This window comes from Scyliorhinus torazame, chromosome 3, assembly GCF_047496885.1.
Source record: "Scyliorhinus torazame isolate Kashiwa2021f chromosome 3, sScyTor2.1, whole genome shotgun sequence".
Taxonomy (NCBI): domain Eukaryota; kingdom Metazoa; phylum Chordata; class Chondrichthyes; order Carcharhiniformes; family Scyliorhinidae; genus Scyliorhinus; species Scyliorhinus torazame.
In genome coordinates this window covers 59233428-59251687 of record NC_092709.1, presented here as the reverse complement: position 1 = coordinate 59251687, position 18260 = coordinate 59233428, and the positions used below count along the sequence as shown (strand labels likewise).

The 18260-nt window shown below is 43.5% G+C and overlaps 1 protein-coding gene across 3 annotated transcripts in view; it reads left to right on the top strand.

The window, feature by feature from the left end:
- The window catches only part of afg2a (AFG2 AAA ATPase homolog A), a 721265-nt gene that overhangs the window by 237010 nt on the left and 465995 nt on the right, over positions 1–18260 (top strand). For all 3 annotated transcript variants that reach the window (XM_072495694.1, XM_072495695.1, XM_072495696.1), the window contains exon 14: positions 11072–11198. In XM_072495694.1, the coding sequence (XP_072351795.1) occupies positions 11072–11198 (127 nt within the window). The remainder of the gene's footprint in view (positions 1–11071; positions 11199–18260) is intronic.

Sequence of the window (18260 nt, the reverse complement as noted above, 5' to 3'; positions counted from 1 at the left end):
AAGCTCAATGTCTGCGTACTACTCTAGCTCTGTAGCGACAATTCACTTGCTGAACTGCCAACTAAGCTGGATCAGAAAGATCCCATCCTAATTGTAAAAGCTTTAATAGTTATACTGTCTATTTAGCTAAGCTTCTTCAGCTTAATGAAAGAAGCATGAACATCTCTGAAATATGATAATACGTCATCCCATTGTCTTAAAATTGATACACTATTATGAGTATGCATAACTCTATTAAGTGTTTCAGCTTGCACCACTGGAATATTTCTGATTTGCGATATTTAGGATTTTACTTTTTGTACTTGCTGTCGATATTGGCTATTTCCTATTGATGGCTGATGTTATGGAAGTTATTCTGCGTCATCAGGTCTCATCTAGAGTGTGCACTTTTAATTTTAAATCCCTGAAATACTGTAACCCAATGACATGTGGAGAAACGTTTAATGAAGATTTTGGAAGATTTTTCTGTAAATGTGCAACTCCAATTTCCGACTAATAGTCAATAATGAAACATGTTGCAATAAACTGGGCACTTCCTAATTTCCCTCACTTTGTCAACCAGTTTTAAATTGTTATGAAATTAGGTTGTCACTACTGTCATGATATTCAAACACACACATCATGATAGACACACCAACAGACAAATCAGAACACACAACACCACAACCAATGACAGAAAGATATAAAAGCACAGACACGACCCCCGGTGGTCAGTATTAGCTGTAGAGGAAGACCAGGACAGACCTGCCACCAGACACACTCAGGGAGACAGCACGTGCAGAGTATCCAGAAAGAACTGTATAATAAGAGTTAAATAAAATAGAGTTGTACCACATACAACTGTGTTGGCTCATCTGTGCACCAGAGCACCCAACACCATAACTACCAAGTCAAAATGTGACTTGCGTTCCATAAGGATAAGTTAACTATGGGGTTTATCTTTCTCCATTTATTGATGTCAATTTTTGTTTCATGTCAATTTGTGTGCTCCCTTGTTTTGCTTCTGTTCGCAATAGTATTTTTGCTCAGGTTAACAAATGGAAGAATATATACCTCCTCGACATTGTAAAGACTAAACTTTAGTGGCCAATATATATTTTTTGAATATAAATACCTGTGAAGACAGCTGTTTAGTTGAATAATTAATGATCTTACCACAAGGTGATATTTTTATGGTCTTTAACCATGCCAGAATGCTCTTGGACTGTCATTTTAGTTTGATTTAACGAATCAGATTCCATTATATGCCAGAGGCAGTTGATTTGAGAGTTCTAATGCTTAAGGAAGATGTATACCACTTCCTGCTACTAATAAAGGAGAGCTGAAAACCATGGATAGTTTTGAACTGCCAAGCCATATTTCACCGGAATCAGCGAAAGGAGGAAATAAAGCAGCATGACAGCTAATTACGATCATGGCAGCAGAATTGAAAAGATTGAGTTGGCAGGAGTGCCTCGCTGACAGTCTTCTGCTGTGCAACCCGACAGAAATGTCAGACTCAATAATACCTTCCAGTTTAAATGAGCAGCATGACTCTGGGCTGTGTGTGTGAGTCTGCTGGACAAACTCTAGGCATTTCGGGAACCTTTGCCACTCTGGGATTATTTCTCTGCTGCTGCAATCTTTGATGCCGAAGAATGGTGTTTTTCAGAAAGTTCCAGGACGGCATCCTGCCGTAATGCTTTAATGGTTGGTTATGTCTCAGTTTCAACAGTATTTGGCCACTGTATTGAAACCGTATGGGTCATTTCAAAATTTAAAAAAGCCAAGGAAGAAAATCTTGATACTTCAAATAAAAACTTGCCACTGGCTGAAGGAAAGGTGTTTGCAAAGCAATAAAAACAGAAAATGCTGAAAATACTCAGTGGAGAGAGACAGAGTTAGCAGACAAATTTTAATTGCTGGGTTGGGGAGATGGTGGGGGGTTGGTGGGTGTGTGGGAGCGGTTGGAAACTGGTGGCTACCCCGTCACAGCAATATTCGGAAAACTTAATTGGGATTAGGCCCGATCAGCCATTTCCTTCCCATCATTGAGTTTCCCCGTTCTTAGTGTGAGAAACCCTATTGCGACAAATATGCTGTCTCCAAGAGCAGCAGGCCAATTAGAGGCCACCAGGGCGACCAGCACTACAGTGCGGCCGAGGCAGAGGATCAGTGATGGAGCCCCACGAACAAGCTAACTTGGGCAGGTTTGTTGGAGCCAGACAGATCGGCCTGGTAAGAGGAGGATGAGGGGGTTAGTATTTGGGGCACGTGCGTACCTCCATCCATAGGCAGGCCATGCTGTTGGAGGATGTCTCCATTGAACATGTACTGCTGAAATAGAAATAAACCACTCCCCCCATTAGCCAAAGAGCATACTTGCCAAGGTTCACGCAAGTTGCTAGCTGCTGGTTTGATACTAGTGGCATTGCGATGAGGCCCATAAGTAGCCACTTGAGGGTTTTACTTGGTTTCTGGGCAGGAACGTCATCCTCTGGTCTTACCCTGGACTAAATCAGAGGAAGTGAGGAAGGCGGGAGGATCTCCATCTCATACCTTCCTTCCAGATCATGCAAACCTCCTCTCTGAGTCTGAATCGCCTCCAGGGGTGAGGAATTACATTCTGTTCAACGTTTCAGATCTGTGACCTTTTATCAGAACTGGGGCTGAGGCAACCCAAACTAATTTTGCATGGAACTCTAACAGCTGGCAGAAAAAAAAGGCTTTCACCTTGTGCATTGGAACTGGAATTGAAGAGAGCTTTCAAATAGGGCTCACCCCTTAGTTGTTCCCTTAAAAGATATATGGGCCCTGAAATTCCAACATTCAATTCTGTTATATGAAAGATGGAGCAAGACTCCTGGCTGTCTGTTGCAGAGGGTATTGATATCTCCCTATATCCTAGAGTCCAGGTAATATGACCTACCCATATCGAGTTCCTGCCGAGACACCCACTTGACTTTGCTGCTCTGTCTTGGGTAGCTAGAGGCAGTTACTGAGCCAAGAGGAAACTTGTGAAAAATAGGCCCCATCTGCCTGCTGACGTGGATGGAAAAGGCCTGATAGCACTATTCAAAAATGTGCTCAAAAATGTTCTCCATAGAAGCTGGTTACCTGTTGATTGTACTGGCCTCAAAACCTGACTACCATACACAAGACTCATGTTAATATGGTAATGGAATACTTGCTGCCCACAAGTATGGGTGCAGATGGACAACACCATCAAGTCAGAGCAGGCTGATGATCAGTGCCCCTGCCAACATCACATGCTGTAGTATGCATCATCCATAGATAGTGATAACTTGTGAAGCTTGCTTGCACCTCTCCAGTCTCACAATTTTAACCAACTGGATGGACTAGGGGATCATGAGGCAAAAAGGTTTCCCTTCAAATGCAAAGTCCAAATATGTGCAAGATGGGTGGATTGGCCATGCTAAATTTGCCCCTTAGTGTCCAAAGGTTAGATGCGGTTACAGGGTTGTGGGGATAGGGTGGGGAAGTGGGCCAGGGTAGGGCGCTCTTTCGGAGGGTCAATGCAGACTCGATGAGCCGAATGGCCTCCTTAGGCACTGTATGGATTCCTTGAAATCACACATACTGACTTGTGTATACTTGGCAGTTACTTCATTATGGCTGGGTCAAAATCCTGGAATTTCCTACTTAACATCATGTGGAAGCAACATTATCACAAGAACAGCAGCAGTTCTAGATGAAGGCTCAGCAACACAACCTGGATAACAAATGCTAGCCTTGCTTGGTTTTCCTACGGATATGATATGACATGAATGCTTCCTTGGGCAGGTACGACCAGTACGTGGAAAATTTCACTTGCTTCATTAACCTTCGTTAGCACTATAAATGCTTCATTTCTTTTTGGAGATTTTAATTATCCGAATGCAATATTGGACACAGTTCAGTGTCCATTGACTTAAATATTTTCTGACAATGACGTTCAATTAAAGAGACCACCTGGATAAAAATGGGTGTCAAGGTGATAACGGAAATTATAAAAGACAAATTGATTGCTGTCTGTCCAGCTTGGAGTAGGGTGAATATTCATCAAAATAATGAGAATAATTAGATAGAAATGTTAAACTTTCAGAAACAAAAACTCTCTGTCGTTTCTACTCTGTACTCTCCCTGCCGAATCAAAAAGAGAGATTCCTCTTCTATGGACACATGTTTTAAAGTATGTTACTCGTTCCCTCTTGTTTCCTCAGGAATTTTGCTCTGCAGTGGCTATTCTTGGGATTTATGGATTCAGCATATAAACCAAAAATTCGGACTATAATTTAATTTCTGTTCTGTTAATTGCTTAAAATATTAATTGAATGCAACAATACAACGCACCTACTGGAGCAGCACCTAGACTGAGAAATCTTTTTAAATCATCTATTCGCTGAAGGGAATTTCGGTTTTCTAACCAAAACTTGGAGAGGAAGATCTCTGCGGCATGTCAGCACAGTGGCTAGCACTGTTGTTTCACAGTTCCAGGGTCCCAGGTTCGATTCCCGGCTTGGGTTATTGTCTGTGAGGAGTCTGCATGTTCTCCCTGTATCTGCGTGGGTTTCTTCCAGGTGCTCTGGTTTCCTCCCACCCAAGTCCCACAAAACGTACTGTTAGGTAATTTGGACATTCTGAATTCTCCCTCTGTGTACCCAAACAGGCGCCAGAGTGTGGCGACTAGGGGCTTTTCACAGTAACATCATTGCAGTGTTAATGTAAACCTACTTGTAAAAAGAAAGATTATAATCAACTTTTAAAAACTCTGAAAAAAAAACCCTAATATCAGTGAGGTTGCCATTCTGTACTAGAGATCTCACTGATTGATGTCACTACATGCTGCCCATTATCGATGTTGTCTGAAATGCATGTTTCAAGGGATCTATGAAGGAGATGATGAAAAGGCAAATGTGGCCTAAAATAAAGTCAGAAAAAATTGAATGTTTTTCATAGCTTGATTCAGTACTCAAATGTAGAAACCAGCATCGTGGCATTGTTCCCAATCTTTCTGAGTGTATTAATTCACATTTCAGGTGATTGTGTTATGCTTGAAGTGTTATGTATGGGATAAAAATGAACTTTATATGAAAGAAAAATTATTATTTAAAAAAATATATATATGTTTATTCAAAGTTTTTCCAACAAAAATTTTCAACCATTTAAACCCCCCCCCCCCCCCCCCCCCCCCGTAACAGAAAAGAGAAAGAGAAAAGAACAGAACAGAACAGAAACATATCAATCAAACATAATACAGAACTTATACAATGGGTTTCTCACGCACATATTAACCCTCCCATATGCTTTTTTACAAGTACCCCTAGGAATTACTAGTACCCCTAGGAAAATAAAAATGATTTTTAAGCATTGACAAGACCCACTGCCTGGGAGACAAGGCAGAGAAATCCTGGCCATAATGGATTGACAAAATGGAAAGAGATAAAGGACAGAATATTGGAAGAAAATAATTAAATGCTCGGAGTTGAGAGAGTTATCCCTTGTCAAATGATTAAGCCTTTTTGTCGCCCATATTTGTCTTTGTCGTCTTCTTGAGCAGAAACTCAATAACAATATACTCAGTATAATTAGTAACCATTGATGCTATTAAATGATGATGAATTATGCTACCACACGGGGAACATTCATCTCTCCATGAAACGTACTGTTATATGGTTCATAAATACAATTGGGTTTGCCAGTTCAGTGTTGTCAGCATTGTGCTTTGTAGCAAGTATCTACTACAATATTGTACCACTTAATATTTTAATGCTGTGATTTGCACTATTGGTACCAATACTCATTTAATATTGCAAAATTTACAACGTTAACTTCATTGCCATGTTTGTTTTTTTGTAGTTTGAACTCCTTCTCTGCCTGCTATTTTATCGTTTGATACCAGAAACAACTTATTAGTTCGCTGCTGAATACTTTTGTTCCCTGTACATCTCTAGCGTTGACGTTCAAATTTGAATGTCCTTTTTAGCTACTTTCAACAAATCCTAATCCCTATTTTGTAAGGGCCCTTCCTGTTGATTCCCTTATTTCCCATTTATTTTACTTTGTGGTTATCATTTTGATCCATGGATATTTAATGGACATGTACCTTTTAAGCTGAGCAGAAGAAGTGAGGAACTCAAAAGTTTCAAAATGGTACTGTGCTTTGAAGTTTCAGCTTCTGAACAGAAAAACGCAAGACTTTTTGGCACCCGAGAGATTGGGTTCGACAATGAATTGGCAAATGGCCGAATTCTGCCCAGCGACAGGCAGTGATTGGGTCCTACCCGAGTGGGATGATTTTCAGAGAACACAGGAAGAGACAGCCGGATCCTAGATGCTGAGAGGAGCAGCTGTGAGTATCTCTCTATGTCCAGAAATACTGCCTAACAGCAGGTCTCTGAACCTGCAGAGAACCTGGATGAATCTACAGTGAAAACCATTACAGACTGAAAACAACAATCTCCAACTGAAAACCTAGATGGAAGAAAGGTGTACTGGAAGATGTCTATCTGAAACAAAGACTCTTATCCTTTTACTTTCATCATTATTTTATATCCCTCTTTTCCCTCTGTGTTTGTCTGTCTTGTGTGTGTGTGTGCGTGTGGAGGGTGGGTGAGTTAAAGAGGTGAGGGGCTTAGGAATTGGATAATAGTTAACCAGTTGTATCTGCTGAATATTCAATTATCCTCAGTGCAGGAAATGCGGCTAGGTGCGGCCTCAGCGGGACGTCCCCCACCAGAGCCTGAAATAGCAACAGAGTACCATTAGGTAGCAGGGTCATTTTCGGCGCTACAAGCGTCGGGAACGACCCCGCTAATCCGACCCCGCTAATCCCGCCCAGAACATACTCTAATTTTCTTTTGGTTAGATCGTGCCTAGTGTTACTGATGTCTGGGTGGATTGTTGAGAAATCCATGGATGCTCTTGGTCACATCTACCACTTGTGTAATGTGGTGTGTTTGACCGCAGTTAGCTTGTTAATACACACGTACCTCAGTCTTACCCTGAATGTTACAGTATAAGATAGATATTGTAAATTGTTTTACCTTTCTGACCCTGTATAATAAAGTTGATTTTCATTTGTTTAAAACTCATGGAATCTTGTGGCTTTCTTCACTGAGCAAGAGTCTTGAAGGTCAACTTTTGTCTACTTTAAACAAAACCTTGTTGGTCCCTAACCGGATATCACCAAAACCATGGGGGCCCTGCAGTGGGATCTGAGGAACTGGAGTGAGGTAAGCTCTCCTATGGGTGCAAGGAAGAGGGAAATCTTTTCAACCAGTCAGGTTTGGTTGAAAGTGGGTGAGCAAATAAGGAGCATAAGTATACTCCCTCCAACCTGGAGACAATGCACCAAGAGACTCCAGGACCTCAAGTGGGCAGGAAAGGTCTCTCGTCATATAGTCCCCCCACACCTGCCAGCAGGGCTTGGGAAAATGTTGCCCTTTGATAAAATCTCACCAAAGACTCTGCAAAGGGATGTACATAAGTAAAGAAAATAGGCGGGAAAGTGGCTGATGAAGGATAATGTGGCGAAATGTGACATTGTTCAATTTGGAAGGAAGGATAGATACACTGAACATGTTTTTAAGTGGAGAAAATGTATTAATTGTCGGTGTCCAGAGGGATTCAGGTGTATTTGTACAAGAAACACGAAATCATCATACAGGTACAACAAGTTATTAGGAAGTGAAATTGTATGGTGACCTCAATTGCAAAGGATACACGAGAATGGAAATATTGTTGCAATTATGCAGGGCTTTGGTGTGACCACACCAGGAGTACTGTGTGCACAGTTTTGGTCTCCGTGCTGAAGGAAGCATAGGTTTACCTCAGAAGGCTGCAATTAAGATTCACAAGATTGATTCCAGGGATGAGACAATTGTCCTATGAGGAGAGATGGAGCAGATTTGTCCTATATTCTCTGGAGTTTAGAAAATCAGAGATGATCTCATTGAAACAACATTCTGAGATAGATGCTGAGGAGCTGTTTCCCCTGCATGGAGATTCTCAAACTAGGGGATGTAGTCTCAGGATAAGGGGTCAGCCAGTTCAGGCTCGGCTGCAGAGTAATTTCTTCACTCAGAGGGTTGTGAATGTTTGTAATCCTCTCTTCCAGAGCACTGTGAATGCTCATTGAGTATATTCAAAGCTGAGATCAATAGATTTCTGGACTCTGATGGTTCTGAGGATTGGGAAAGTAGAGTTGAGGTTGAAGGTCAGTCATGGTCTGATTAAATGTGGGAGGCGACTCGAGGGGCCAAATAACCTACTCTTTATTGCCGATGAATGTATAAAACCTTTTGCCAAAGCTGATATCATTAAGCAGTTATTGCCACTTAACTTCTTTTAGTTCATTTTTAATTGCTTCAAATACTTCTTTTAAAGTTATTTCTCGTGCGTGCTGGTGCTGATTGCTGATAAATTTAGGTACTGTTTCGTCAATAACAACAACTTGTATTGATATTGTGCCTTTAATATAATAAAATCTGCCAAAGTGCTTTACAGGATCATTTTGAACTAACATTTGGTATCAAGCCAGATAAAGGTCTGGAGTTTACGCTTCCCTTTGAAGGTGGCAGGTAGGGGCACGTAAAATACAGTGGGTGGTCTTCCTGCCGCTTTTCGGTCCGCCACCTATCCATCTGAAATTTTGCAGAAGGCGGAGGAGCCGTTGGACCTATTGAGAGATTAGGGACTATTGAGACCCTTAACTTTTACCCGCAGCGGGAGGCAGCACACACCATGCAGGAAGCCCAGCAGCTTTAACTACACAGGCTGATGTCGGGCAAGACTTGGGGGGGGGGGGGGGGGTACTGCGAAAACCTCTGTTTATGAGGGGGAGGGACTCCCTACTGTCTCATGGACCCAGCCACTCATCCCCCTCACTGGGACTTACTTGGGCTGCTCCTGTAGCAGTGACCACTGCTCTGGTAGCGCTTTTAACATTGGCTGCCAACTCTCTGAGGCAGATTTCCTCTTGTGATGGGGGAGAGGGGAAAGATTTGTCTTAGAGCAATTAACACCATTCCCGGTATTAAATGCTGCGGGGCAGCCATCAGAATCGTGGGCTTACTCACCCCACCCTAAGTTTGGGATGGGGGGTCGGAGGGAGGGGGGTGTTTTAGCCACCACAATGCCCTGTAAAATTTTGACCAAGGAGACTTTAGGGCAGAAGAATAGGTTATAAGGAACAAGGACAAAAGAAAGGTAGAGAGAGACAGAAAGATTTAGGGAGGAATTTTCAGAGTTTAGGACCTACGCAACTGAAGGCAGGGCTAACAATGATGGATCGGTTACAATTTGGGATGTTCAAGAGGCTAGATATATAGAAGCACAGTTATCTCAGAGGGCAGGTAGAGATAGAAAAATAGAGAGGAATGAATCCATGAAGGGAAACGAGGAAGAAAGTTTTGAAATCAAGGATTTGCTTAATTAGGATCTAATGTAGATCAGTGATAGTGAATGGGACTTGAAGTGACTTGGGGCACAGGTAGCAGAGTTTTGGATGACCCCAAGTTTTCGGAGGGTGGAATGTGGAAGGTCTGCCAGGACTATGTTGGACAGGCAAGTCTGGAGGTAAAAAATGATGAAAGTTTCAGCAACAGATGAGCTGAGGCAGCAATAGAATCTGGCAACTTTACAAAGCTGAAAATAGGTGATCTTAGTGATTGGTGGTCAGCAGCCCACCTCGGTCAAATATGACACCAGGGCAAACTTTCTGGGTCAGTTTCAGACACTTGCCAGGGAGAGATATTAAATCTAAGGCTAGGAAATGGGGTTGGTGGTGAGGAATGAAGACAATGGCTTTGGGCCTTCCCAATATTTTGTTGGAGTAAATTTCTGCTCATCCAGTACTAGGAAACAGCTGAGCAGTGTAACAGATTCAGGACAGCGAGCGGTTGGAAGAGGTGGTGATGACATGGGGTTATGATTAAATGAATGATAATGAAACCAGACAAGCACAGTCCCGCCCAGTTGGATAACGGTGGGGAAGTGTTAGAGAAATTGGCGTGATAAACCATGCCAGAAGCTGCAGACAGGTAAAGAAGGATGAGGAGGGATAATTTACTTTTGTCACAAGTCATATCGGATGTCACTTGTGAATTATTCATCATGTGGTTTAGATTAAGTGGAGATGCTCAGTACAGTGCCATTAGAATTTATCAAATGTAACTGGAGTACAAGCAATCTTTCCATTGGTACAATCTAAATTTTTGTTGCCTCAAAACAATTTAATTTTAGTTCATTTTGACGGAGATAATTTTTTTTCTTCATAACCACGCTTTGGTTTGTGCACTGATCTGCTGAAAATAATCAGCTGCTAAAATGTTAATATGAATGAAGAAATGGGGCGGCACGGTGGCACAGTGGTTAGCACTGCTGCGTCACAGCTCCAGGGTCCCAAGTTCAATTCTGGCCTCGGGTGACTGTCTGTGTGGAATTTGCACTTTCTTTCCGTGACTACATGGGATTCCTTCAGGTGCTCTGGTTTCCTCTCACAGTCCAAAGATGTGCAGGTTAGGTGGATTGGTCATGCTAAATTGCCCCTTAGAGTCCAATGGTTAAATGGGGTTACGGGGATAGGGTGGAGGCGTGGACTTAAGCTTAAGTAGTGTGCTTTTTCCAAGGGCTGGTGCAGACTCAATGGGCCAAATGACCTTCCACACTGTAAATTCTATGATTCTATGAACTGCATGAAAAAAGCAAATGAAAAATCACAATTCCTGATTATTCAAAAAACCACTTTACATTTTAAAACACTGGCGCAAGGTAACTTGTTGTGAGAGATTTGATGGCAATGAAACATCTTTCTGGCTCTTCTGCCATTAATAAACAATGTATGAGTTATTTTACTGCAAAGCAGAAGCAGTGCGTATATTGTTTCTTAGTAACTGATACCTTGCTGCAGAATGCTCTGAGATGGGTCAAGAACCCAAGCTAGCCAGCAAACCCGAACACCAAACTCAGCCTTGTTTATTTCTTATATACAAGCTTGTCTTCTGTTCTTCTCTGAGTTTAGTGTGTTCCAATTGATGAAGATTTTTTTCACCGTTCTGTAGAAACTTTCTGATCCTGTGTTTTGGTTTAGTTCTGCTGGTGCTGGGAATGTGGCTGACCGAGTCCTTGCACAGTTGCTGACTGAAATGGACGGGATTGAACAGCTCCATAATGTGGTCATCTTAGCAGCCACCAACAGGCCAGATATGATCGACAAGGTAAGGACGACTGGTTTCTGCACCGAATGTTTAGTATTGTCACCCATTCCAAATTTGTGCAAGGTGGATATGTTGATGTCATAATGTAAACAGTGCAACCCATGAATCCTATACGTGATTTTCTTCTTCAAATTTTACTGCAGCTGTTGCAAGGGAAAAGTCTTTAAATACAATAGCTCTCATTGATGAGGATCTCTGAAATACCATGGGTTGGACTCCCTGCCTCCCCAGCCGCTTGTTTCTCCACCACGTGCCATAGCTGGCCACTGGGATTCTCCATTCCCGCCACTGGCCACTGGGATTTCCCATTGTAGCCACCCCATGTTGCCGGGAAACTCGGGGGCGTGGTTGCGCTTCCAGCGGAACGGAGAATCCCGCCGGTGTACAATTCACTCCTCTGACTTTTAATGTGAAGCATTTATTTTTCTGTCTCTTTTTCCCCTGTCTCCACTCAGGTAGTAGACAGAACTTCATTCGCCACCCCACCCCAAGGCGGGCTGGGGTACAGCAGAATCATTGTGAGGGTTCCTCTTTAATCAAGTGGGAAGGTGGTGGAGATCCTGTCACCTTGTCTTACTTACTTCCCCCTTATTAAGTACAGGAAGGCTGGAGGATGGCCATTCCACCCGGAAGACAATTGAGACCCTTAGCACGCCACTTGAGGGCCCCAGCCTGCTGCCACAGGTAGTCAACCACCGGCAGGCTGGGGCTATGTCGTGTGTGCAACCTGCGAGGTAAAGGGTTGGAGGGTTTGTTGGTGGTCTACTGATGGGAGATCTCCTACCTGGGCAGCCATGCCCACCAGAGAGATCCACCAGAAAAATAGACTAACAAAGATCTCTGCCTACCCTTAAAACTAACTCCTCCTCCCCACACACTGGTGAGCCTGCCTTGCCTACCTTCAGTCTCCGGCAATGAGCCTGGGCAACCTGCAGTACTGGCGCTGGCCATCACTCCTGGTGGCACTGTCATTATTGTAGAACTGCCAGCTTGTGGTTGACCGGCAGCTCTTAGGGGCGGGTAATCCACACTGAATGCGACAAGGAACGCATCGTCAACCAGTTCAGTACTGATTGGAATAAAATTGAGTCCGGGTGCGGAATGGCCAAGGCAGGGCTGCCAGCAGCTCTCCAGCCAGTGAATGGACCCACCACCACAAGCATTAACTTCTGCAAACCTCTTAAAGACAATATCATCGAAGGACCGGGTGCTGTGTGTAATGGTAAAGTACAACATTTCAGGATGTAGTTTATTTACACAATTGCTGTAGTGGTGTTTAGGTGTCATCTCTGATAAGCACATTACAGTAGGTACTGGACTCTAGAATCAAGTTCAAAAGGAAAAGAAGGGCAGTTACCTGGTCAGAAAGAATTGCGAGAATCCAATCAATACACATCATGTTCTGCAACAATGAGATTGCCGTTGTTCCGTCTTAGACTGTGTTTACACTGTGCTGATACTGCAACCATATTACAATCAGTCCCAGCAGGAGAGATGAGTGTTGTATGTTTGAGGTCCAAAAAATGGGACGATAACACCACAGATTTAATCTGGAGTCATATCTTTGTTTGTGTTTTTCCGGAAGAGCATTCAATCTGATTCAGGCTCTTCTCCACTTCCCCCACCTAACCAATCAGAAGTCAGGGGAGTAACATGCAAACTAAATTGGGTAAATGTGTCTTTCCCTACTAATGAGGAAATTATTCCTCCCAAATGATGAATATTTGGAATAGTCTATTATATGAATCTGTACAAAGAACAAAGAAATGTACAGCACAGGAACAGGCCCTTCGGCCCTCCAAGCCCGTGCCGACCATGCTGCCCGACTAAACTACAATCTTCTACACTTCCTGGGTCCGTATCCTTCTATTCCCATCCTATTCATATATTTGTCAAGATGCCCCTTAAATGTCCCTATCGTCCCTGCTTCCACTACCTCCTCCGGTAGCGAGTTCCAGGCACCAACTACCCTCTGCGTAAAAAAACTTGCCTTGTACATCTACTCTAAACCTTGCCCCTCTCACCTTAAACCTATGCCCCCTAGTAATTGACCCCTCTACCCTGGGGAAAAGCCTCTGATTATCCACTCTGTCTATGCCCCTCATAATTTTGTATACCTCTATCAGGTCTCCCCTCAACCTCCTTCGTTCCAGTGAGAACAAACCGAGTTTATTCAATCGCTCCTCATAGCTAATGCCCTCAATACCAGGCAACATTCTGGTAAATCTCTTCTGCACCCTCTCTAAAGCCTCCACATCCTTCTGGTAGTGTGGCGACCAGAATTGAACACTATACTCCAAGTGTGGCCTAACTAAGGTTCTATACAGCTGCAACATGACTTGCCAATTCTTATACTCAATGCCCCGGCCAATGAAGGCAAGCATGCCGTATGCCTTCTTGACTACCTTCTCCACCTGTGTTGCCCCTTTCAATGACCTGTGGACCTGTACTCCTAGATCTCTTTGACTTCCAATACACTTGAGGGTTCTACCATTCACTGTATATTCCCTACCTGCATTAGACCTTCCAAAATGCATTACCTCACATTTGTCCGGATTAAACTCCATCTGCCATCTCTCCGCCCAAGTCTCCAGACAATCTAAATCCTGCTTTATCCTCCGACAGTCCTCATTGCTATCCGCAATTCCACCAACCTTTGTGTCGTCTGCAAACTTACTAATCAGACCAGTTACGTTTTCCTCCAAATCATTTATATATACTACAAAGAGCAAAGGTCCCAGCACTGATCCCTGTGGAACACCACTGGTCACAGCCCTCCAATTAGAAAAGCATCCCTCCATTGCTACTCTCTGCCTTCTATGGCCTAGCCAGTTCTGTATCCACCTTGCCAGCTCACCCCTGATCCCGTGTGACTTCACCTTTTGTACTAGTCTACCATGAGGGACCTTGTCAAAGGCCTTACTGAAGTCCATATAGACAACATCTACTGCCCTACCTGCATCAATCATCTTAGTGACCTCCTCGAAAAACTCTATCAAGTTAGTGAGACACGACCTCCCCTTCACAAAACCGTGCTGCCTCTCACTAATACGTCCATTTGCTTCCAAATGGGAGTAGATCCTGTCTCGAAGAATTCTCTCCAGTAATTTCCCTACCACTGAAGTAAGGCTCACTGGCCTGTAGTTCCCGGGATTATCCTTGCTACCCTTCTTAAACAGAGGAACAACATTGGCTATTCTCCAGTCCTCCGGGACATCCCCTGAAGACAGCGAGGATCCAAAGATTTCTGTCAAGGCCTCAGCAATTTCCTCTCCAGCCTCCTTCAGTATTCTGGGGTAGATCCCATCAGGCCCTGGGGACTTATCTACCTTAATATTTTTTAAGACACCCAACACCTCGTCTTTTTGGATCACAATGTGACCCAGGCTATCTACACCCCCTTCTCCAGACTCAACATCTAGCAATTCCTTCTCTTTGGTGAATACTGATGCAAAGTATTCATTTAGTACCTCGCCCATTTCCTCTGGCTCCACACATAGATTCCCTTGCCTATCCTTCAGTGAGCCAACCCTTTCCCTGGCTACCCTCTTGCTTTTTATGTACGTGTAAAAAGCCTTGGGATTTTCCTTAACCCTATTTGCCAATGACTTTTCGTGACCCCTTCTAGACCTCCTGACTCCTTGCTTAAGTTCCTTCCTACTTTCCTTATATTCCACGCAGGCTTCGTCTGTTCCCAGCCTTTTAGCCCTGACAAATGCCTCCTTTTTCTTTTTGACGAGGCCTACAATATCACTCGTCATCCAAGGTTCCCGAAAATTGCCGTATTTATCTTTCTTCCTCACAGGAACATGCCGGTCCTGTATTCCTTTCAACTGCCACTTGAAAGCCTCCCACATGTCAGATGTTGATTTGCCTCAAACATCCGCCCCCAATCTATGTTCTTCAGTTCCCGCCTAATATTGTTATAATTAGCCTTCCCCCAATTTAGCACATTCATCCTCGGACCACTCTTATCCTTGTCCACCAGTACTTTAAAACTTACTGAATTGTGGTCACTGTTACCGAAATGCTCCCCTACTGAAACATCTACCACCTGGCCGGGCTCATTCCCCAATACCAGGTCCAGTACCGCCCCTTCCCTAGTTGGACTGTCTACATATTGTTTTAAGAAGCCCTCCTGGATGCTCCTTACAAACTCCGCCCCATCTAAGCCCCTGGCACTAAGTGAGTCCCAGTCAATATTGGGGAAGTTGAAGTCTCCCATCACCACAACCCTGTTGTTTTTACTCTTTTCCAAAATCTGTCTACCTATCTGCTCCTCTATCTCCCGCTGGCTGTTGGGAGGCCTGTAGTATACCCCCAACATTGTGACTGCACCCTTCTTATTCCTGATCTCTACCCATATCGCCTCACTGACCTCTGAGGTGTCCTCTCGCAGTACAGCTGTGATATTCTCCCGAACAAGTAGCGCAACTCCACCTCCCCTTTTACATCCCCCTCTATCCCGCCTGAAACATCTAAATCCTGGAACGTTTAGCTGCCAATCCTGCCCTTCCCTCAACCAGGTCTCTGTAATGGCAACAACATCATAGTTCCAAGTACTAATCCAAGCTCTAAGTTCATCTGCCTTACCCGTAATACTTCTTGCATTAAAACATATGCACTTCAGGCCACCAGACCCGCTGTGTTCAGCAACTTCTCCCTGTCTGCTCTGCCTCAGAGCCACACTGTCCCTATTCCCTAGTTCTCCCTCAATGCTCTCACCTTCTGACCTATTGCTCCCGTGCCCACCCCCCTGCCATACTAGTTTAAACCCTCCCGTGTGACACTAGCAAACCTCGCGGCCAGGATATTTATGCCTCTCCGGTTTAGATGCAACCCGTCCTTCTTATACAGGTCACACCTGCCCCGGAAGAGCTCCCAGTGGTCCAGATAATGGAAACCCTCCCTCCTACACCAGCTGTTTAGCCACGTGTTTATCTGCTCTATCTTCCTATTTCTAGCCTCACTGGCACGTGGCACAGGGAGTAATCCCGAGATTACAACCCTCGAGGTCCTGTCTGTAGAGGGAAAAAAAACCATAAAGGTAATTTGCAATGCCGTTGCATGCTAAATAATAATAAGCAAGTTAGGTTACTGAAGAGATAAGATTCAATGAACAGAATGTCCTATGTTCTTTTGAACAACCTCTTTAGATCACAAGACAAACATGCTCTGGATGAATAACAGTTCCCTCACATGCCTGATCCAACTTCCTGAGCAACAACAGACCTGATAGTGGGTTTTTTTCCAGAGGCCGGAGGCAGAAAAATGAATATTCTAAACTACATTTAAAAAAACGTTCTGAATCTTTTGTAACATGGCGCAATATTACAATAAACTGAATAGGTGTAATTAACATTTAACAGTTGTTTGTAATTGCGGTGTTGACATGCAACTGAAATCCTTAAGAGGATTAAATCAGAGTGGCCAACAGAGAGTGGCGTCCATGGTAAACCAAATATAATACATGGAATGCAATATAGATGGTGGATCACAAGCAGCTAGTAGTTCATTGCTTTCTCCCCTTTTTCCTCCCTCTCCTTCAGGGAGGTTAAAAATAAACAACTTGGGAAACCTGCCCACATTCAGTTCTCACAAAGGTGGGGTGAGGTAGATGACCAATGCACTTCCAGGTGGAGGCCATTCACTAAATTATTTCCAAGAGGTTGTGTGCCTCTATTTTAACATTACTTGTTAGTTTTCACATCTAAAGGCAAGGTTTCCCAGGCCTCAGGATACACGGCAGCTGAAGATGCTCGTTGCCATTATCGGGATAAGACACCCACATTTAAAGTAGGTGTGATTTGGTGTTGGCTGTACCTGATATGAATATGGTTATCAGCATATATGAAACCAGTTCATGTAACCTTTTTGTTGCCCCTATGGTGGGTGAGGGGGCCGGCTGGGCAGAGGGCAATGAAAACGAATCATGAATTCTTGAAATGCAATATAACTTTCGGGAAATAACTAACTCCCAAACTATCGACTTCAGATTGCTAGGTTCAAGTCAACTTGAACAAATTCTACATTGTTGCACAGTAAAACAGGAAAACAAAGTTCTGTTATGTGACCTTTGCGATTTGGAAAGGAGAAAATATATTATGTACTCAAACAGAGTACTGATGGATTGGTATGTCATGACCCATATTAATACTTCAACTTCTTGAACGATGGCTTAATCTTTGTTAAAGAACGCAGGCTGGCATCTAGTAGGGAAATGAGAGGGAAATGATCCCGTGGGATCTTAGTCATTTTCAGTGCTGAATGTTACATGAGCAGCTGAAAAATCAGATTATTTTGCCCCCTGCTGGGTCCAATTTGAGTGTCAAACACATTGACTGTGATGTACAACACAACTGCTGAATGGGGTACTGGATTACAGTTTAGGTCAGCACCCTAGGGTTTTCTTTCCAAGCTACCCTTATCATATCGGGCCTAAGGTTGCAGCACCATGTAAATAATTTGCATTACAATTGATATGTATAATTCGACAAATAAAGATTAATGAGATATTTTTGGCAGCAGAGGCCAATTGAGATCTGATTTATTGCGTCTCTGCATAACCAGCAATCAATGTCAAAATCTAGTAAGCGAAGCACTAGCGGATGTACTTGCAGCTTACTGCAAAGGAGGAGTACATGCAGCAATGACTTGTATTTACGAATGATGCGCAAACAGACAAAATTGACTTTGGACGTTCAAAATTAAAATTATAGGTGGAGAGGTAGATTTTACTAATAGAGTAGCATAAAGATTAAATTTAATTTGGTCATGCTGAAGAAGCACTGTGGAAGCAAGATGGGACTCATTAATTTCCAGCCATGAATTAGCAGCATTTGCATTGACTAACAGAGGGCCCAGATTTTGTGGGCAGTGGCACAGCGCAGTGCTGGCCGTTAATATAGAACAAATATCTGCACAAATCTAGTGTGATCTTGGTGGTTAGAATTTTGGTTGTCATTCGCTCTCCAGGCGGTTTGCAGCGAGGCTAACCAATGCAGGCTAGTGTGGGTGAAAACGGAGCATGACTTACAGTCACGGCGTCACCAACACTGAAAC